At 44.1% G+C, this 22,304-nt stretch overlaps 1 protein-coding gene across 1 annotated transcript in view; it reads right to left on the minus strand.

Moving 5' to 3' along the window:
• EXT2 (exostosin glycosyltransferase 2) overlaps nucleotides 1-22,304 on the minus strand; it is an 88,389-nt gene that overhangs the window by 13,754 nt on the left and 52,331 nt on the right. Inside the window, exons 10-11 of the mRNA XM_061997974.1 lie at nucleotides 7,797-7,963; nucleotides 753-896 (exon numbers count right to left, since the gene is read on the minus strand). Coding sequence (XP_061853958.1) covers nucleotides 753-896; nucleotides 7,797-7,963 — 311 coding nt within the window. The remainder of the gene's footprint in view (nucleotides 1-752; nucleotides 897-7,796; nucleotides 7,964-22,304) is intronic.

The raw sequence follows: 22,304 nt of genomic DNA on the forward strand, positions 1-22,304 counted from the left end.
TTCAGATGAGCTAATGATCCCAACACCTTTTTGTGAGTGCAGGGACTGTTTCCCACCAGGTGCTTCTCAGGTGTTTCTGTGACTTCTGAATCTTCAAAAACACCCCTTGGCTCTTCATTTCACATTCCTACAAGGCCTGGCATGCTTCCCCTGGGCTTATTCATGGCAGGTCCAGTTATATCCCCCTCCTCTTTCAAAACTAGTTTAAAGCTCTATCAATGAGCCCTGCTAACTCCTGCCCTAGAATCCTTTTTCCCCTCTGGGACAGGTACATTCACATGATACTGCCTTCAGTCAAGGATTAGTTTAGCAGAGAGAAAATAATTTTGGGGTGCTTAATGGCATAAGTACTCTTTTCCTGACCAGCACACGAATTTCTCTACAATCAGCTCTCTTTCCTTAAACTGCTAGTTATAGATTCACTGCAAAATTTGCTATGTGGTTACAGGTCACACAAACTGGCAAGGGCTCTTCTGTAAGTTCATGAAGGCAACAGTGTTATTTTACAGGCAGGGACAAAGCAGTTGTTTTCACAGCAAGGAAAGTTTGCAATTACACAGAATTGGTAGAGGGTGGAAGGGACCTCTAGAGATCATCTAGTCCAACCCCCCTGCTAAAGCAGGTCCACCTCAATAACAATTGTTTCTCTTTTGTAGGAAACACAAAACAATCACAGAACAATGGCAGAGAGACATACAGCTCTTTGGAAAAGGTTCTTGGTGTACATTAGCATTTGACAGGCTGTACATTACCTTGTGATAAAACGCTGCCCCAGTCAGCACCATTGAAACTTCGTTGGTCCATTCAGATTCGTATTTCCATTTGTTCATCTCGTGGTCCCACAGATGCAGGCGGCCCGGATATCCAACCAATCTGTCAGGGAACTCGCGCCAAACCTGGGGGCAAAAACGGTGTGGCACGCTGCTCAGCAGGCCTGCACAGCAAGCAAACACCAGTGTGTGCGTGCAACACGTATGCTTTGGGAAGGCAGAGCTACAGCAGTGCAAAGATCACTTCAGCTCTTCGAAGAAGCATGAAAAGCCCAAGCTTGCATTGGAAGGATCCTACACCTCAGTGAAGCCATGGCCCAGAACAAAAGGCCACTAAAGCAATACCAGCTTCCTCAGTGTAGAGAAATACAACTGACTACTCCAAAAGGTTTTACCACTAGCTAAATCCAAGCACGATTAAAAAGGAACTTTTGATGTTAAATTCAGCAGATATGGCTACAACCTAACTACTTTCACAGTTGGCTTTGGAGTTAACCAATCTGCTTCCTTTGATAGGAATAGGCTTAAAATAGGCTTATATTTTAATATTTCTGGTACTTTTTAGTGGGTTCTTGGATGGATCTACTGCTACATGGAAGGCCTCTTTGCCCTTGACTTGCTCCAGACAGCTGGATACAATCAAGATACCATCCTCGTCACTCCATACATTATTTTGCAGCTGACTACAGGATCAAACACGGTAGACAAGAACAAGGAGAAGGGCATCATTAATGCAACCTCAGTTCTCCACACTGCTGGCCACTTTAAATCATGGATAATTTTTGTGTTAGGAGAGAAAGAAAAAAAGGATTATAATTATTTAGGAGGGTCTAAACACTATTTGCTTGCTAAATACAGTTTGTCTTTTTGTTGGTCAGTAATGATGTTAGTATTTATATGTATTATTTGCAGACAAATCACTCTAAATAACTGCTAGGCGTGTTGGAAGAATACAGATCTTGACCTTCCGACACATGGGGTTAGGTCACAAGGGTTTTTGTTTCAGGCAGGTAGTGTATCAACCAACATACACAAATTTCACTGTGTTTGCAGGATCATCAACACCAAAATCTCTGACAAATCCCCAACAATCACTTCCCCAGCAAACCTCTTTTCTCAGTACAAGTGGCAGGGGATGCCTATAGTTGAATCTGCAGTAAAGAACATGTTCTCTGCAATTTCACCACCCTGTGCAGTTCAGGTCAGGATGTTTTGGTTGGGAGGCCTGGGCTATAAGGACTCTGTGAGAGTGTTTGGTTCAAGTATGATAAAACAATCAGCTCGAAGTTACTGCATGTCTGTGATTTTGCATTACTCTATGCCTTTTCATCTATACATCTCAGCACATTTTATTGCTGTCAGTTAATATCGCTTCAGAATCCCACGATGAGAGCAGTTATTATTTTAAACATCCAGATGAGGAAACCTGCCAAAAATCATACAAGAAACAAGAATGGGAACCAGATCATCTGACTCCCCAACTTGTACTTTATCCAGAAATCAATCTTTCCAGACAGTTCTAGGGCACAAGAACCAGGACAGTATTTAGACAGGACCATGCTCTAACAGAGAGCTCTTGAAAGCAGAGATGATTTGGAACTCAAGGAAGAGAAGTCATAGGATGTTGTTACAAGTTGGTGCCATCAGTTAATTGAAAAAATACAGATTTTTGGCAGGCAAGCCAGTGAGGCTTTGAGACACCTACTTTGACATGATATCAAAAACATTAATAAAGAACATAAAACCAAAGGTATGGTCACTCCCTCTTCCAAAACGTTATTTCCTGCTCTCCAGGACTCAAAAAATTAATGACTTCATTTTCTTTTTTTTTTTTTTCTTTGAAACCTGACTATTAAAATGCCCATCTCCTAGCTGCTGCTAAGTACAACCATGCAAGCTACTGAGGCTCAACAAAGGATCTGACACAAGGACTACAGATCAGCGTCATACTGGGCTAAGAATTTTTGTAGAGGGAAAGGCATATGTATCAGAAGCAGTTGAAAGAAAGATTAAACTCAGCTACTGCTTCCCAAGGGACTTCAGAGCCTTCACAGAAACATGGATTCTGTGGGTTTTTCCCTTCTAGTTTTTGCCCTCAGTGTCATCTTCAAAGGTCCAAATGATATAAAATAATTGTCACTCATACAGATTTCTTTGTACCACTGTAGAGCTCAACCCTACCCTGACTCTGGCCTCTGAAAACTATCAGTTCAATGCACCTAAGAATAACTTGGTTGTTTTAAACAAAGATTCCTTTTAAAAGCAATTCTTTAAAAGTCAGTGGAAAAGCTTGGCTTTTTTGGTAATGTTCATCACTACTTCATTCAATGGTAGTTCCTGGAAAGCCTCCAAAGAGCTGCATCCAGCTCATTGCCCAAATCCATCCACATGCTTTTGTGCCAAAATTAATATATACAGCTACTGCTTATAAGGAAGCTTTCAGAATAAAAATAGTGGTAATGATTCTTATGCTACTCTACTACTATCCATTTTGCACTACTATCCATTTTCTTGTTTGATGGCTGCCTAGAATTTATTACTCTGTTAGGAACACATTCCATTTTAGCCAGTGATCTTATTAGCTTTCTCAGACTAAAGAGCCCTGATTTAATAGTGTTAAGGGATATATCCAAGGAGAAACATGTTGCCAAGTGAGGAGGAGGTATGCTGCTTTGTGGACAACACTATTCCAATGACTGCTAGACAACCCTGCAGATAAATATTTTTGGATGAAGCGTCTCCCAGGTGAAAAGTCAAAGAGAAGTTCTGACTCGGTAGCTTTACTTAAGTCTTTTAAGAGACACCAAGAGAAAATGATAGGAATTTGGTTTCCAAGTCAACTTCCCCACGTGAAACACCCTCCAGCCTCACCTCTCCACCGTTCTTTCTGCCTCCTGGCCTCAATGTGTGTTGTTTCGCTGGGCCATCAGAACAGCTGCCACAACTCACTCTCCATAGGCCCCAAGGACAGAGAAGCACTTTCTCTTCCAGAACACACTCCAACATTTATGCATCAAATTTATTAGACTATATTAAGTCACAAACGACTTCAGGAACTGGCTAATTACAACTAGAACATTTTTAATTTAATAAACAGAAAAACACACACCATTTCCAAAGCTACCACAGCAACACTGTAAGAATAAAATGCTGACTATCCTCTGTGAATGAAAGAAAACCCCACTGATCAGTACTCCTTCTCTCCTCCCAGAGCCTCAGCCATTCTTAACTCTGCCCCTGTCCTGAAAGGCATGGCTTATGCTATTACTGAAAAACAAAGCAAAACGTAAACACAAAGCCCATGAAAAGTCAATCAGTATGTCACATGAACACAATGTATAAAGTAACACTGGTTTGATGAAAAGTTTTGAATGTAGCCAGCAGCTACCCATGGATAAGTCCTTTGGTAAGAAGAGTTTTATTACTCCTCCTACAGAAGAATGAGGAAAAATAGATTTTTAACAGTCAGGGAAGAATTCTTCTAGATAAGGCATCAAAACTTTATGAAATACGCAATTCATCAGAGAGTTGAAGCCCTGAAAACCAGCTCTGAGACAGTGTAAGGTCATCTGCTAGAAGAAGGCAAAAAGCTTCCAAGAGAAAAAACACAAACAGTATTTTCCATGCACAAAAAAACATGGACTCTGAGCAATAATCCCAATTTAGATTATTTCTATCATTGCTGTAATAGAAATACTTTGTGAGTCATAATGTGAAATCTTCCTGAAGTTCATGCGTGGAAGCTTATCCCCACTTTTCAAGGTGACAGAAATGCTAAGCCATCTGCCTCGAGGGTGGCAACACCTCTGTGCTTGCAGCCTTGCACCCAAACAACAAACACTTCAGGAGCAGTCAATGATTCAGCTTTAATTTGTTATGATTATAACAATCCCCAAAAAGATTTTTTAAAGATTTTTCTTAAGCTCCTTTTCTTGGGTCTCTCTGATACTCCATCTGTGAACAGCAACGGTCAGTAAGTAGGGGAAAAAAATTGTCTAGCCCTACTAGGTTGTTTTTTTTTTCACCAGTGCTCCAAGTCATGCCTGTGATTTCATCATGTAACTTAACAGAAATATTTTTTTCAAAGTCAGAAAGTCATGAGTATTCTTCTGCTACCTTAATACAGCAGCACACAGGGACTATTTTTCTGCTTGCTCCAATAGATTTACGCAATGCCATAAATCACTGTACCATAATAGTTCACTTTTAACAAGTAAAAAACGTCTGACACTTTGAGTGTTACTATAATTTTTTATGGCTGAAAGTGTACAGAGATCAAAGTTTCCTGGTTTTTTTAGGCTTGCTCTATACATTCAGACAAGTCTGTGACAGAGGGGGGTTTTGCCACATGTTTAAATGTAAAATCTCAAGGATGGCAGGAGGAGAAAAGAAAATTACTGAATGTCACGTTTCCAGTCCTTCTTACGACCAAAGCAGAAGCAGACATACTTCTAAATGAAAACTTTCTAGTAACATTATACGCTGCTACTGCTCCCTCTGGATTCCCCTGCAAACAAGTCAAGAGCTTGAGAGATACTTTTCTGTTAAAACACATAAACAGATAAATAAATTATCACAGGCTGCAGATGATTTAAACATCTGGGAGCCAGCTCAGGCCTGTCAGGCAAGTTACGGACACTCAGGGACAGAAAGATCAATCTTCATCCCGTGATTTCTGTGCCAGAGAGTAGAACCTCCATCAGCCATCTTTTATGTGAGGAAAACTGTGTACTTATAAAATAATTTGCTGTGCTTCTGTATTCAAAGACAGTGCTATTAATTTATTTCATGGGGACACAAACACACACACGGACAAAGCGAGCTCAAAGTCTACGGATTCAGACTACCCATGGGTTTGTCTCAACTAGCTGCAAAATAAGGCATTTTAATTTTCCATTGATGTGGCTGTGTAGTAAGCTGAATGCCCAGAATCAAAAAGGAATATGATTTATAGTAAAACTGCAAAAGCACTAGTTTTTAGTCTGCCAGACTAAACAATTTCACGTCCAAGCAGTTACATTCAGACTGCATAAGGACTGTTACTCAGATAGTGCCTGCAACCAATGCATATGGTCCACAGAAGGCCCATAAATTAGCCACAGCACAGCCTAGACCTGGAGATGAAGAGTTGTAAGTCCCAACTGCCACCTAATCACACTGACTACGGAGGACTTCAAGTCAACTTTTCTTTGCCTCTTGTTTGGTTTTTTTATGAGGATAACCCTTTCCTGCCTAAGTGACCGGATTCAATACACATGAAGTTACAGATATTCCCTACCGAGGATGTTTAAATTAATGCTTCAGACACACGAGCACCACGCTTCTACTCCTCACGACTTCTGGCTGACACAGCTGAAGCTCAGCTGCAGTTTGAATCTCTGCTTTGAAACCCTCCAAGCCTACTTTGCCAGTAGCAGAGATTCATTTGGAACTACTTACACAGTCACTCGGGTTTTTATGAAACTTATTTGCATTTCTATAGAGACAGCTCGATGAAAATCCTGCACATGGAGGCAGGATTGTGTAAATCATGCATGCACGTTATGGATTTGCTGTCTTTCATCCCACCAGTTCACCCTCAAAACCAGTAGCTATAAGCACCAACACAGACAAGAGGAAGTCAGCCTGCAGAACTGCCAACGCCTGATTGCTCTGTTATTGCAGTGCTGTGCTTAAAACATTCAGTGTAGACAAGGGAGCACAGAGAAGGCACCGTGTGCCAAAAAACCTCCTTCCTTCGGTTGCCTTCTCTTCATTCCATCTTTCACACTTCATGTAGTAACCCGTTACTCTTAACCTGGCAAGGAAAGTATTTCCTTTCTGGAGACACACATGATAGATTAAACCTCTGTCTCCACTACTTAACATCTTTGTTATTACATCAGCAGACTTACATTACCACAAGTCATTTCTTGACTCCAAAAGCTCGTTACCTGCTAACAGTCTCTTTCACTTGAGAGGGAGAGACAGACATATTTTACCACACGTACACTAACTTTAGAGACACAATTCCAAAATATCTTAAAAAATATCTTCTTGTATTAACAGCTACACTTAAGACTGGTAAAAATGAGACAACTATCACATTTAGTTTGCTTTCTAGCCTTTAGAAAAGTGGTTTTCACTATTCCACTCAATATAGGTAACAGCTACACGTTCTAGCTCTTGTATACAAAGTCTGGTGTTGTTTTGCAGGTGTGACTAAATGGATTCCCACCTTTCTTAAAAGATACTGCATTTTCTAATGTTTCTGATTTATATACAAATTGAGCACCTTTGTCTGAATACTCACACATAACAGCAATGTCAGATCATGGACTGTGTTAGATACTCAACTACAAATGGAAAACAAACAAGAACTCGTTCAAACCAAAGTTCTGGAAGGAAGACAACAGTGTTGCTTTAAGCAAATGCACTTTTTAACAAGCAAATCAAATGCCTATGAAGACTATCATCTCTTTGTGCTGCCATGGGTAACTGATTTGGACAAACTTGCCTTTTGTCGATACCCTCATTACAACAGCAGCTGTTGAAGCTTTGCCATTTCAAGCGTATTATACACACGTCCCCTCTTTGACATTCTTCAGTTCCTCTTTTCATTGCACTCCACTTTACTTGGGCACGTCCTCAAGAGGCCTCCTCTGTTACCAACACTTAATCTCTGAACCTTGTCTTGTCCATCAAGACTCATTAACTTGGACAGCACTTCTGGTATGCCTGAAAACTGTTTGAAACTGTTAAGAAGAAAGCAGTTCAGTCTCCAGACTGCTTCCATTACACTAATTACATGTTTTCTGGAGTCTCTTGGCATTACTGTGACAGTTACTGAAAATTTTGTTAGCTGGCAGGTTTTTTTCCATAAAGTAATGACTATCTGTAAAAATATTTCAGTCAGCATTGAGCTGTTACAGTAAAGAGATGCAACAACCTGAATCAGCAGACTGTGCAGTGATTCCTCCACTTTAAATACACACGGAAAATTGAATTGGATAGCCTAAGAGACAGGAAAAGAACCAATTCTCTTACCTCATAGCCAAACTGGAGTTCATCCGAGGTTAACATAATGATATCATCATCAATAGCCAACACTGCTTCTGTTTCAATCTCATCGTATGGGAAGAAGCGGTTACTGAGTTTGTTTTCTGCTGTCCTAACAACTTTCAAGGGAACACGAATCTTTGGCCAGAGGGAATCTAGACAGAAAAATGAAAAGACATATTATACTTCTGAACAAGTCTGCACATCTGTCTCAGCTCCTTTTTACTCCTTTTTTTTCCCCTTCAACATCTAAACAGGAGCTTCTTAACAGCAAATCAACACCTGACCTTCAGTTAGGCAAAGATGTAAGCATATGAAGGCAAGAGACTGAAGTTCAGCTGCATTTCCCTCTTTTGGTCTCTCCAGAGATCTTCCCAGACAGCTATATAGAGGATAGCTTGCCCGAAACAGCAGTGATAATCACATAAACTAGAGGCAGTGACACAATATACTGCTTTAGGGGACACAGCAAAAAATGAGGTTTTACTCAGCTGCAACTATTTAAAAGAATTTGAAACAGAACTATACAATCACTGGCTGCAAGTCTAGGGTCATAAAGGCTCTGCAGAAGAATTAGTTCCATCGAGTACTGAGGAAAAGAAATATTATTGTATCAATTAAAAATCTAGATACACCTAAAAAGTTTATCACTACTAACAGTTAAGGGGTAGATTCTGTGTATGAGTAATTTATCTCAAAGCCTTAAGTCAGAATGATAACTTGAGCTAGATAAAGGCAAAAGGATTCTCCATGTGCCTTGAAGCATGGAGGACATCATGATGAAAATTCACGAAGCAAATTTAACCAGGAGCAACAACAAAAAATTGTCTATAAAAAACTGTATCCAGTTCACCCATCAATGGGACTAAATTTCCATTTCTTGTTACGTGTTTACCACGTAGCACCTTATCTCTCACATTAACAGTTTCTGCAGGCTTTTGCACATATTAAAGAACATTTAAAATCCTCTTCGATTCCTACAAAAGTATAACTGCAGGCATAAGTACAGAGCACCAAGTTAAAAGAAATGTTAAGGCCTGAACATTAAAACATTAATTCTAAATGCACATATTTAACCAGATACATTAACTAGCAAAAAACTTAACAGAAGTCATTATTACATGCATCCCAAAAGCACCAATTCATCAAAAAATAGTTTCATTACCCCTTGTCCTGTTGCTAGCTACTATAGGAAAAATGGATGTCCCAGCCTCCTGACACCCATCCTTTAGATATTTGTAAATATTAATAAGATCTCCCCTCAGTCTCTCCTTCTCCAGACTAAACAGCCCCAGATCCCACAGCCTTTCCTCGTATGAAAGATGTTCCAGTTCCCTGATCATCTTGGTGGCCCTGCACTGGACTCTCTCCAGAAGTTCTGTGTCCCTCTTGAGCTGAGGAGCCCAGAACTGGACACAGAACTCCAGATGAAGCCTCACCAGGGGAGGTCTATCAGTCTAAGACCAGTTAACGAACCTGGTCAATACTTGAGATGTATTCACACCAGATGAATACCTGAGTTTCTTATACTGCTGAAATGAAGGAGATAACAGTTGTACACGACATGAAAAATAAGTGAACAGACATCAAAACAACTAAAAAGTGACTGCTCAGAGAATTCATAAGTTGTTCTCTGTGTCTAAGGATAGACTTTGTCATCCTTCCCCTCTACTCAGCACTGGTGTGGCCACACCTGGAGTGCTGTGTCCAGTTCTGGGCTCCTCAGTGAATGAGGGACAGGCACACACTGGAGAGTCCAGCAAAGAGCCATGAAGGGCTCAGATGAAGAAGGGGCTGGAGCATCTCTTCTGTGAGGAAAGGCTGAGAGAGCTAAGACTGTTTAGTCTGGAGAACAGAAGGCTCAGGGAAGGTCTCATCAATATGCACAAATACCGGAAGACAAAGATAGAGCCAGGCTCTTTTCACTGGTTCCCAGTGACAGGACTGGAGGCAATGGGCACAAAATGAAACACGGGAGGTTCCCTCTGAAGATCAGGAAACACTTTTTTACTGTGAGGGTGACCAAGCACTGGCACAGGTTGCCCAGGGAGGTGGTGGAGTCTCCATCCTTGGAGTTACTTGAAAGCCATCTAATGGTCCTGTGCAACCTGCTTGAGGTGGCATTGCTTGAGCAGGGAAATTGGACAGGATCTCTCCTGAGGTCTCTCCCAAGCTCAGCCATTCTGTGACTGTGGTAAGTGGAGTCCATGAGAACTGCACTGGGCCTGAAGCCACTTCTATCAGTGGTCTGACATATAAAACTTCCCTGTGCAATCAATTTGCAAGTGAGACAAAGTCTGGAGGTATTAATAGTAAGGACAAGAAAGTCATACAGAGCACTCTGGATTGCTTCATAAACTAGATGCATTTGAATAAAAACCAGACTGACACAACTCGATACACAGTTAAACACTAGGATGAAGGCAACTTTTCCCCTAAAAGCAGCTGCTGAAGATGATTAACGAGCCAAAGTAGAGACTAGTTCTCACCATGTTGCTGGGGCACAATGGATTAATGCATATGTAGATAAGTACTTAGAAATGGGGCAGACTGGAGGGTAATCTTCCCTGTATGCAGAGTCAGATGCTAAAAGAGTGTTTTGTTCTAGTGTTTCTGATTTTTGAAGGATGTTAAAATGCTGGAAATGGTGCAGGAAATAACCAGGTCTAAGTTATTTGAGGGCAGGAGAAAACACCTTATGGTGGAACCTGGAGATGAATCTGCTTAGCTCACTGCAAGAAAAAAAAGAAGATTTGATTGACATGTACAAAGACCTACACAGGAAGAAAAATGCCACATAACTTCAAGCAACTGGAGAAAGTAGTGGTGGTTTAGCCCTGGCTGAGTGTTAGGTGCCCACCAAGTCATTATATCACTCCCATTTCTAAACTGGACAAGGGAGATCACTCAGCAATTACTGTCATGAGCAAAACAGACTCAACTTGTGGAGAACTGGTTTATTAATAATCAATCAAAACAGTGTAGGGAAATAAGAAAACACCTCCCCTTACCCCTCTGCTCTTCCCTTTCTTCCCCTGCAGCAGCACAGGGGGATGGGGAATGGGGGTTATGGTCACTGTCCCCTCCCTCTCAGGGGGAAGACTCCTCACACTCTTCCCCTGGTACAGTGCAGGATCCCTCTCATGGGAGAAAGTTCACAAACTGCTCCCATGTGGGTCCTTCCCACAGGCTATGACTCTTCACTGACCCCCAACATGTGTCCCATCCATGGGGGAAACAGTGCCTGAGGTACAGACTGCTCCAGCATGGGTCTTCCACGGGAACACAAGCCCTGATAGCAAGTCTGGGCCAGAGTGGGCTCCTCTCTCTACAGGTCCCGAGGTCCTGCCATGAACTTGCTCCAGCATGAGCTTCCCATGCTGTCACAATCTCCTTTAGATATTGACTTGGTCCGATGTGAGGCCTTCCATGGGCTGAGAGCAGATCTCTGCTCTCCTGTGGCCTCCATGGCTGCAGGAGAACACTGGCCTCACCGTGGGCTGCAGCACAGGTCACAGGGGAATCTCTGCTCCAGTGCCTGGGCACCTCTTGGCTCTCCTTCTCCACAGATCTTGGTGTCTGCATATGAGAGACTAGAAAAATGCCTCACCATTGCTGGCAGAATAATTTAACCACTGAAACCTCATCACCATGGCAATTCAGTTACACAAATTAGACAATATCACAGAATCATTATGGTTGGAAAAGACCTTTAAGATCAAGTCCAACCACTCACCTCACACTGCCAGGCCCATCATTGAACTAAACCGTATCCCTCAGCACCTCATCTATGTGTCTTTCAAATGTCTCCTGTTACAATGCTTAATAACCCCCTTAGTGAAAATGTTCTTCATAATGTCTAATCTAAGCCTCCTCTGGCACAACTTGAGCCCATTTCCTCGTGTCTTCTCATTCATTACTAGAGAGTTTGATTCCCACCTCATTACAACTCCCCTTCAGGTAGTTTCAGAGAGTGATCATGTCTTCTCCCTCATCCCCAGCTTCCTCAGCTGCTCCTCAGAAGACTTGTTCTCTAGACCCTTTACCAGCATTGTTGCCCATCTCTGGACATGTTCCAACACCTCATATCTACATCCCGTCATCTCGGAGAACAAAGCCCAAGTCCTTTGTGCATGTGCCCGAGCCCAGGGTTGACTGACAGCCAAGTAAGACAAGATTCTGAAGGACAACACATGGAGGTGCTCAGACCCTTCAGAACTGACAGGGACCCTCTAGTGACTGTGCTGGGCAAGTGACCCATCACAGAGTGGGAGACGTGGGCGTGCAAAGCAGTTCTGGGAACTTATTGACTACACAATGCTCTAAAAGGCAGGACCATCAGGGACTGGAGAGAACTTGAGGATCCCAAGCACACATGAAACCTGGTCACAGTAACCTGTTTGACTGGACATCACTCAGGAGTTAAAAGCCCAGTTGTCCCCAGCCACACAGAATTATCTGAAGCCGGTTGGAAAGCAAGAGGGTTTAACTTCTTTAATTGACTAATTATTGAACCAAACAGGAGATTATGACGCTGCAGAGATGCTTTACTTTCATGCTCAGTCCTTCCTTCTGCTGCAGTTTTGCATCACAACTTCTTCCCAATTCTCAAAAACAGTTTGAAGAAACAGCAAATTCTTTCCTCTGTCCTGGTTAAACAGCTGCCAGAGGCTGCTACTGCCACCGTACCCTCTTGCAGGGCAAGGGAGCATCCGGGGGCTGGGCTCTCTTCGTGAGTGAGCAGTGCTTGGCCCAGCTGGGAGTGAAGCAGCTGCAGCTGCTGCGCTGGGCAGAGGGGCCATCCACCATCACTTCACCCACCTCCTCCAGGGGCTGCTCCTGCTCCCCAGCCACAGGCAAGTAGCAGCTGGCACCCCAAACATCATTGTATTCTGACATGCTGGACTGGTCCTCCCACTCACTGTCTGCAAGGTTGCCAGAGGAGGCCCAGCTGGAGTCTGAGCTCCCCAGGCGGAAGCTGCCAGAGCTGCAGATGCTGGAGCAGCTGCCCAGGCAGGAGCTGCCAGAGCTGTGGATTTTCAGGCAGCTGCTCAGGCAGGAGCTGCCAGAGCTGCAGATGCTGGAGCAGCTGCCCAGGCAGGAGCTGCCAGATCTGTGGATGCTGGAGGGGTTCTCCAGACGGGAGCTGCCAGAGCTGCAGATGTTGGAGGGGTTCTCCAGGCGGGAGCTGACAGATCTGTGGATGCTGGAGGGGTTCTCCAGGTGGGAGCTGCCAGAGCTGCAGATGCTGGAGGGGTTCTCCAGGTGGAAGCTGCCAGATCTGTGCATGCTGGAGGGGTTCTCCAGGTGGGAGCTGCCAGATCTGTGGATGCTGGAGGGGTTCTCCAGGCGGGAGCTGCCAGATCTGTGGATGCTGGAGGGGTTCTCCAGGCGGGAGCTGCCAGAGCTGCAGATGCTGGAGGGGTTCTCCAGGCGGGAGCTGCCAGATCTGTGGATGCTGGAGGGGTTCTCCAGGCGGGAGCTGCCAGATCTGTGGATGCTGGAGGGGTTCTCCAGGCAGGAGCTGCCAGATCTGTGGATGCTGGAGGGGTTCTCCAGGCGGGAGCTGCCAGATCTGTGGATGCTGGAGGGGTTCTCCAGGCGGGAGCTGCCAGATCTGTGGATGCTGGAGGGGTTCTCCAGGCGGGAGCTGCCAGATCTGTGGATGCTGGAGGGGTTCTCCAGGCGGGAGCTGCCAGATCTGTGGATGCTGGAGGGGTTCTCCAGGCGGGAGCTGCCAGATCTGTGGATGCTGGAGGGGTTCTCCAGGTGGGAGCTGACAGATCTGTGGATGCTGGAGGGGTTTTCCAGGCGGGAGCTGCCAGATCTGTGGATGCTGGAGGGGTTCTCCTGGCAGAAGCTGCCAGAGCTGCAGACTCTGAGGCTGCTGGAGATGGAGTTCACTGCAGGGCAGTCCTCCTTGCTAAGAGCATGGCAAAGGCGCCAGGCATTCATGATACACAGGTTCGCAATTTTGTTGATGATGCCACGAACCAGCAGTTCCACTGATCCCTGAAGATGGCCCTGCAGCCTCTGGACCATGACATCTTCATCGGGTCCACACTCACACAGGACACACAGGATGTTGCTTTCTGCTTTGTTTACCAGCCACCACTGAGCCCCATATATTTTCCTCAGCTGCCGGCGCAGCCAGAGCACAATGGGAAACATAAGGCACTCACACTTCCTGAAAAGTTCTGCCCAGTCTCCAGGCAAAAGGCCACCCACAGGCTTTGGCCTTGCAGGACAGAGGACAGTGGAGGTTGAGGGCTTGTCTGCCATTGCTGGTGCTGCCAAAAGGTGTCACGCGCTGCAAAAGAGAGGGAGATCTGCACCAGGCCCCTGGAGAAGGACACCCCTCCCAGTTTCCCAAGCCCCATCAGCCACAGCCACCATGGGTGGATGTTTCCCTGCACAGCTCACCTCTGCTGCTGCAGGTGTGCTCCTCACTGCTCAGCTGCTTGAGACAGGCAGGGCCAGGCCAACACAGGCAATGACTGTGGGATGGGCACCCAGAGCTGCTGATGGCAGCCCCCAAAGCATGCCCTGGCAGAGCCCTGGCTTGATTCTTCAGATCTCCCAGGAAGACATGCACAAATCAGGCTGAGGACAGACTCAGCCAGTGTCCAAATGTAAGCAGTGAGGAATGTGATGTCACAATCCAGAGTTCGCAGATGTCACAGTCCTGGTGACACTCCACCCACCACACAACATCCCAGTCACAGAATGGCGGGGGTTAAAAGCAGATGGAGGGATAGCAGAAAGAGCCCTCTAAAGATCATCTAGTGCAACCCTCCTGCTAAAGCAGGTTCCCCTCCATCAGGGGGCACAGAAACACATCCAGGCAGGTTTGGGAACCTCCTGAGAAAGAGCCTCCACATCCTCCCTGGGCAGCCTGTGCCAGGGCTCCCTCACCTCAACACCAAGTTTCTCCTCATGTTTCATTGGAACTTTTGTGTTGCAGCTTTTGTCCGTTACCCCTTGTCCTGTCACGGGACACAACAGAAAAAATTGCCACGCCATCCTCTTGACAAACATCTTTTAAATACTTGTAAGCGTTAATGAGATTCCCCTCTCAGCCTTCTCTTCTCCAGACTAAACAGCCCCAGGTCCTGCAGCCTTTCCTCATAAGGAAGATGCTCCAGTCCCCTCAACATTTTGGCCCTGCACTGGCCACTCTCCAGCAGTTCCCTGTCTCTCTCAAACTGGGGAGCCCAGAACTGGACACAGGACTCCAGATGAGAAACATGACACAAAATTTCCGAATTTGAACTTATATTGACAAACAGAAACTAAGAGCATTTTGCATGAATTTAGAAAACTTAGGCGTACCACTCACTCTGCAGCATGAAAAATGAAAGCAAGCATACGATGACTCGCTGCCTGGAGGCTGGTCTGATACGAGAGGTTGCTGTACCTCCAAGAGATGGAAATGCATGGGAGATATCATGACATAAAGACCCCTAACAACTTTTGTCAGTCTGGGCAAAAATGACCACCACAAAAACGACTCCACTCAGAGATCCAACTACTCAAATTAGCCCTGCTGCAGGAATGCTGAAAGAAATGTATAGTAAATAATAATAAAAAGACAACAGCTACCTCAGAAGGCAAAGGTGTAGAACCTCTCAGGAAGGTTAAAACTGTCTATATGTATTTTAAAAACTACAAAAGAAGAGTATTTGTACTTTTTTACACATAGGAGGAAAGTGGCCTACAGAGAAGTCAGAGACAGGGTCTGTCACTTCTATAGTACCACACCTTAAACTTTCAGGTGGTGCTGGGAAAGTTACGAGAAACAAAACATATATAGGGGGAATTCTTAATTGAGTAGACTTTACTATAACCAAGGTAAAAGCATATGCTGTGGCCTTAAACTAAGAGGGCATTGTGCCACTTTACAGATTCAGAGAATGCTTTGGGTTGGAAGGAACCTTAAAGTTCATCATCATCTCATTCCAACCCCCTGCCACAGGCAGGGACACCTTCCACTAGCCCAGGCTGCTCCAAGCCCCATCCAACCTGCCCTTGAACACTTCCAGGGATGAGGCAGCCACAGCCACTCTGAGCAGCCTGGGTCAAGGTCTCACCACCCTAACAAGGAATAACTTCTTCCTTATAGCTCATCTAAATCTCCCCTCTTTCAGTTCAAAGCCATCATCCCTCGTCCTATCACTACAGGCTCTTGTAAAAAGTCCCTCTCAAGCTTTCTTGAAGGCTTCCTTTTTAACAAGGTATGAGAAAGACAAAAGAAGCCCAAGACAAGATGGCAGAGATAGGAGAACCTTTAGGCATACAAAAGTAAAAACATGTCTCCCTGGGAATTATTCTCACTTCTTTTAAAACCAGTGAGGACTTTTTGTGATGCAGTAGAAGACAGAGGTAAAATATGAAAATAAAGCTCTCTGGAGTGTATCAATATGTATATACAGAGTCTGAAGAGAATGACAGGCAGCTCCTGTTGCATGTGGTACTGAAATTATTACAAGACTGTCTGAATAACACTTATACTTGCTCTTTGGCAACAAGACTCAGGGCATTCCTGGCACTTTGTGCTCTTTAGTACAACTGATGCACTGGTTGCAGGAGTTCCCTGCAGAAAACAGCATGTGGTCTTCTAAACACAAAATCAGCAGTTTCCCAGCTTTGCTGAATGAAGCTTCCACTTCTAAGTGGGTTAACGGTCCCTAACAAGCACACATGGCTGTATTTCTGGCCAGCCCACAATCCCACCATTAAGTTCTGAAAGTCAGCATCTCTCAGCAAATTTTTCAATTGTGAGTTTAAGATGATTTCCACAAACTGCAGAATCAAAAAAAGTGTCGTAACGACATTCCCATTGAAAACACTCAGATGCAGAACTGCAAAAGTCCTCATTTTCTAAATATGCATTTCTCATCTATGACTCCCAGAGAATAACACAAAAGACATAAAGAAGAGAAGGGACACAAGACAGAGGCAACTTCATTATAACCTCAAGGAACATGCTCACACACCAAAAAACCCTTTCACTCTCCACACATTGACAGCAGCTGAACATGAGGCAGCAGTGTGCCCAGGTGGCCAAGAAAGCCAATGGCATCCTGGCTTGGGTCAGCACTGACGTGACCTCAGGAGCAGGGCAGGGATTGTCCCCCTGTGCTGGGCCCTGGTGAGGCTGCAGCTCGAGTGCTGTGTTCAGTGTTCGGCCTCCCACTGCCAGAGGGACACTGAGGGGCTGGAGTGTGTCCAGAGCCAGGCAGCAGAGCTGGGGAAGGGGCTGGAGCACAAGTGTGATGGGCAGCAGCTGAGGGAGCTGGGGGTGTTCAGCCTGGAGGAGGCTGAGGGGAGACATGAGCACTCTCTGCAACTACTTGAAAGTGAGCTGCAGTGAGGTGGGAGTTGCTCTCTTCTCTCCAGTGATGAATGACAGGACAAGAGGAAATTTGTACACCCTACAGAGCTGAGAATATATACAAAACTCAAAGATGCAGAGCAGAGATCAAATTCACAAAATCCAGAGAACACTCAAGATCAGCAAAATGATTCTATAATGCCTTAGAGTTCCAGATTAAAATCATCATTGCATGTGATACTTTCTCTCTGCTGTTTCACTAAGCCACTGCTCATACTTCGAGTTCAAAACCAAAAGATTAGAACTTTGGTTCCCAGTCTCACCCAAAGCAGTGTTCCTGCTTTGGTGCAAAGATTCAGCAATGTTCTCCAAACACACAGTAAAGCTTCCAGTCCTTCACACATATGTTCTCCTCATCCTCTACTCTGCCCTCGTGAGACCACATCTGAAATACTGTGTCCAGTTCTGGGCCCCTTAGTTCAAGAAGGACAGGGAGCTGCTGGAGAGAGGGACAAGGCCACCAAGATGATGTAGTGGAGCATCTCCCTCATGATAAAAGGCTGAGGGAGCTGGGGCTCTTTAGCTTAGAGGAGACTGAGGGGTGACCTCATTAATGTTTACAAATACATAAAGGGTAAGTTTACAAATGCATAAAGGAGGATGGAGCCCGGCTGTTATCAATGATGTCCAATGATAGGACAAGGGGCAATGGGTACAAGCTGGAACATAAGAGGTTCCAAAGAAATACAAGGAAGAATTTATTTGCTGTTAAGGTGAGGGAGCACTGGAGGGGGCTGCCCAGATGGGCTGTGGAGTCTCCTTCTCTGGGGTCATTCCAAACCTACCTGGATGAGTTCCTGTGTGATCTACTCTAGGTGGTCCTGCTCTGGCAGGGGGGTTGGACTTCATGATCTTTTAGGGTCCCTTCTGTGATGTCTATGATATCTCTCAAATACCAAGTATGGCAAGTGTGTTCAACCAAGCAAAACAAAGGCCAATGAGCATAACATTACTGAATCAATTCCTTTCCCTGTGAAGTCAACTACTGAGTGATGGTGAAGACTTTGCTGCCGTGTACCCCAGTTTCTAAAGCTGTAAAATGGAAACAATTTGCTAATCTGTTGGTTATATAGTCAAGATACAAATATAACTGTAAATGTTTTGAAGGTACTCAGATTAAACAGATTAAGCAGTTTCCTTTATTATTTCTATTTTAGTACATTGATATTTTACTTTGATTAGTAAATTAGAGTAGTAGATTCAAAGTCTCACTCTTTACCTAATAACAATATAATGAATTATGCTACTTAGCAGTTTTAAACTATAGATCTCAAAATATTTTATCTAAGACAATATTGTTGCCTTCATTTTATGGACACGGAAACCAAGGAACAGTAAGAAACAAGCTGACCCCACTCAGCAGGTACAAGTTGTGTCTGGTTAGTGTCCCAGTTACAGGAACTATCAGCCCAAGAAAAAGCATCAAAACATTATTTTTCATGCTCATTTTTGTTTCTTTCTCAAGAACCTGCTAAAACAGCCCATGTGTCCTTCACATGGTAAATAAAACAAGTAGGAACTCAGAGCAAACAGTCAAGTGATTAAAGACCAGTCCTTTAAGATTGTGCCCTGTGTTTTCTTCCTACTCAGTGGAGGAAGAAAGGGTACCTCTGGAAGGATGGTTTTGTTTGACCTAAATTAAACTCCTAATGCAGGCTAGATGGAGGTGCTTGCTTCTTTTCACTGATTTTAAAGGAAATGCAAAGTGATGAGGTCTGACTTTCACACCTGGTCAAACATTTTAAGGAGTGATCCTTGCAAACTCATAAGACAAAAGGAAAAAGTCTTTAATTTGCTACTGATTTCTAGCCCATATATGTGTAAGTTACATTTTCTCCAACTTTATACTTCTGTAGGTTATTTGGGTGAAGATTTTCTAGCCAAGTTCTCAATGAATCTGCTGCCCTCTGAGCTGTTTACCTTGTGCATTACCAAAGTGACAAAAAAAATTGTCAGTCATATCAGAGATGCACCTGCATTAGATTTTGAAGGAGTTTGTTTGTACACCTCACACACTTCCTCACACCTGTGACCATTCCACAGGGCAGCAGCTGAGATGAACTACAGCCCCTGACCTGTGTAGAGGGATGCTCAGCAGCACTGATGACAGAATGACTACAATTCAGTCTCACCGTTCATCTGACAGATATCACCACTAGCTCATTGTCAGGTCATGCTGACAAGTACCTCTGCTCACTCAAACATCACTAAATGCTAAGGAAAAGCAAAAAATAACTTCTATCTTACGGAATGTTGCATTTGTTGAGGGGTGCAGCACAGAAACATAGAATGGTAGGGGTGGAAGGGACCTTTAGAGATCATCTAGTCCAACTCCCCTGCAGAAGCAGGGTCACCTAGATCAGGTCACATAGGAACATGTCCAGGTGGGTCTTGAAGACCTCCAAGGAAGGAGCCTCCACAACCCCTCTGGGCAGCCTGTGCCAGGGCTCCCTCACCTCAACACCGAAAGAGTTTTTTCTCATGTTTAAGTGGAACTTTTTGTGTTCCAGCTTCATCCCATTACCCCTTGTCCTGTTCCTAGATACAATAGAAAAAAGGGATGTCCCAACCTCCTGACACCCACCCTTTAGATATTTGTAAATATTAATGATATCCCCCTGCAGTCTCCTCATATACAGACTAAACAGCCCCAGTTCCCACAGTCTTTCCTCATAAGGAAGGTGCTCCAATCCCCTGATCATCTTGGTGGCCCTGTGCTGGACTCTCTCCAGCAGTTCTCTGTCTCTCTTGAGCTGAGGAGCCCAGAACTGGACACAGGACTTCAGATGTGGCCTCACCAGGGCAGAATAGAAGGGGAGGACGACCTCCCTCACTGTGCTGCCCACACTCTTCTTGATGCATCCCAGGATGCATATTCTTGCCCACGAGGGCACACTGCTGGCTCATGGTTAGTTTCTTATCAACCAGCACTCCCAGGTCCCTCTCCTGGAGCTGCTCTCCAGTAGGTGACCCGCAGCCTGTCCTGGTGCATGGGGCTGTTCCACCCCAGATGCAGGACTCCGCACTTGCCCTTGTTGAACCTCGTGAGGTTCCTCTCTGCCCAAAAAAAAGCATCTTAGATTTTGCACAGTATAGACTATTTCACTTCTACTCTGTTTTCCTCTTAAGTCCATAGTTTGCTGAGTTTTGTTACATAGAGGCATTAGTACAAATATATGACAAGCAAAACCCACAAAATAAAACCCCAAGCAACGAACCAAAAACCCACAGTCATTTTAGAATTTGCATGTACTTCAAAACTTCCCTTTTCTAGAGCCATATTCCCTCTATTTTCAATACATATTGGTTTGATAACCATGATATTTTCAGGTTGGAGTGTTGGTGGATTTTTTTGGTCACTGACAGAGGAAAGAAAGGAGCAGTCACATGTCTTATTTGTGTGGCACCATGGCAGTTGTATCCCAGGAGGGCTGAATCCAGTTCTCAATTTTCTGCACATAATCACCCTAAGGAAGACAATTTGATGTCCTTCACCCAGTCCTCCTACTCACACATGCAAAAGCAAAACACACAAAGGGTTGCAAGGACAAAAGGCAAGATTTGCTTCTGTACCAAATCCTGGCCCTGACATGGAAAGGACCAGGAAATACAGCACTTGATGCTCCAGGAGGTTAAGCACCTCAGCTTTACTATAACCAATTAAAAGTGAATAGCCATAAAAGTGCAGATACTACTGTAGGGTAATAAACCAGACTTTATCAGTGACAGTGGTGCACATTACAAACTTCAAACTCATTCCTTGCTCTAATCCATCAGAAACTTCCTGGCTTTAACAGGCTATAAACGGCAGAAGCTTTGAAGTCCAAGGATTAAGATCACTAATAGACAGACTGAACAAGAGACTGGCTGAAGAGCCAAGTGGAATGCCCTGCATGGATCTGGAATAAAACAAGCTAATTTAATCAAACTGACCTCTCTCTCGCCATAGGCCAAGAGATTACAATGCTTATAACAGCAATAAAGGGACAAGGGACACTAGAAGCAAATAGTTATTTGCTTCAGTGCAATGCTTAGGCTAATGTAAGGGCAAAACTCTGTGTGCTTTCCACTGTGCTCTAAAATCCACAATGTCAAGTTGTACAGGCAAAGGTAGTTTTGTTTTGTCTCTATTTTAAACTAACTTATGAGTCAGTGGGAATGAATGCAGAAAAAAAAGAAAAACACACTTAATTTTTCCAGAATTTCTAAATGTAAGATTAATGGAATGATGCAACAAAAAAAGATCATTCCAGCAACTTATTTGCTTCAACTCTTCTGTTTCGCACATTGTGAACATGTGGAAACAATCCATTTGGGTTAAATCCACCTGCACTCAGTGCTCACACAAATGAATATAAGAGGAAGCATTTTTGCTTTTAGAACAAAAAAGATAAACATCCTACTGCAAAAATTATAGTTATCATCAATTTATATGCAACACTTCTCACTCTAAAGGCTTGCAAAACAGTTACTATATTGCTAAACTGAAGGTGTGTAGCACAGCAGTATTAGACTACTTTTTAAAGCAAACAATAAAGCCATGCTGGTTTAAACTGGAGCAAATTACCAGAATGGCAAATGAGCCAAGTGTATGGCAGCAATAGCTTGTCTCTGAAATGCTGTTAGAAGATGGTAAACGGAGCTAAGTGGTCAGGGATTAACTTTTATGTTATATCTTGCTGCTATGCAGAATAGCTAACTTGGAAGGGTGGCAAAGCTGCAGCAGCTGAAGCCTCTGAAAAGAGAATTACGAAGTGGAGAGGCCTAATGACACACTTTGTTCACTACAGAAGACAGAAGCATCCACAATACAGTGGATTTTTGAACACATATTCCCAGAAGACAACATTTCTTGTCTCACAAAATCACCACGTTTTCAGTTGAGAATGAGAGAGTCATATCTGAAGCACATAGGAAACAAATTCCTTTACAGCTACCATATCTGCAGTATCTAATCAAGAATAAGGAGGCTTTAATTGCCCAGAACAACACTCATGATTTTAGTACTAGTGTTCAGAAGTTGGAAGAAGCTTGTCCTAGGAAGCAATGAGTGACTGTCTGGCACTGGACAGGATTATCACAGGACAAGCCCAGCTGCCTTC

Source organism: Colius striatus, chromosome 6, assembly GCF_028858725.1.
Source record: "Colius striatus isolate bColStr4 chromosome 6, bColStr4.1.hap1, whole genome shotgun sequence".
Classification (NCBI taxonomy): Eukaryota; Metazoa; Chordata; class Aves; order Coliiformes; family Coliidae; genus Colius; species Colius striatus.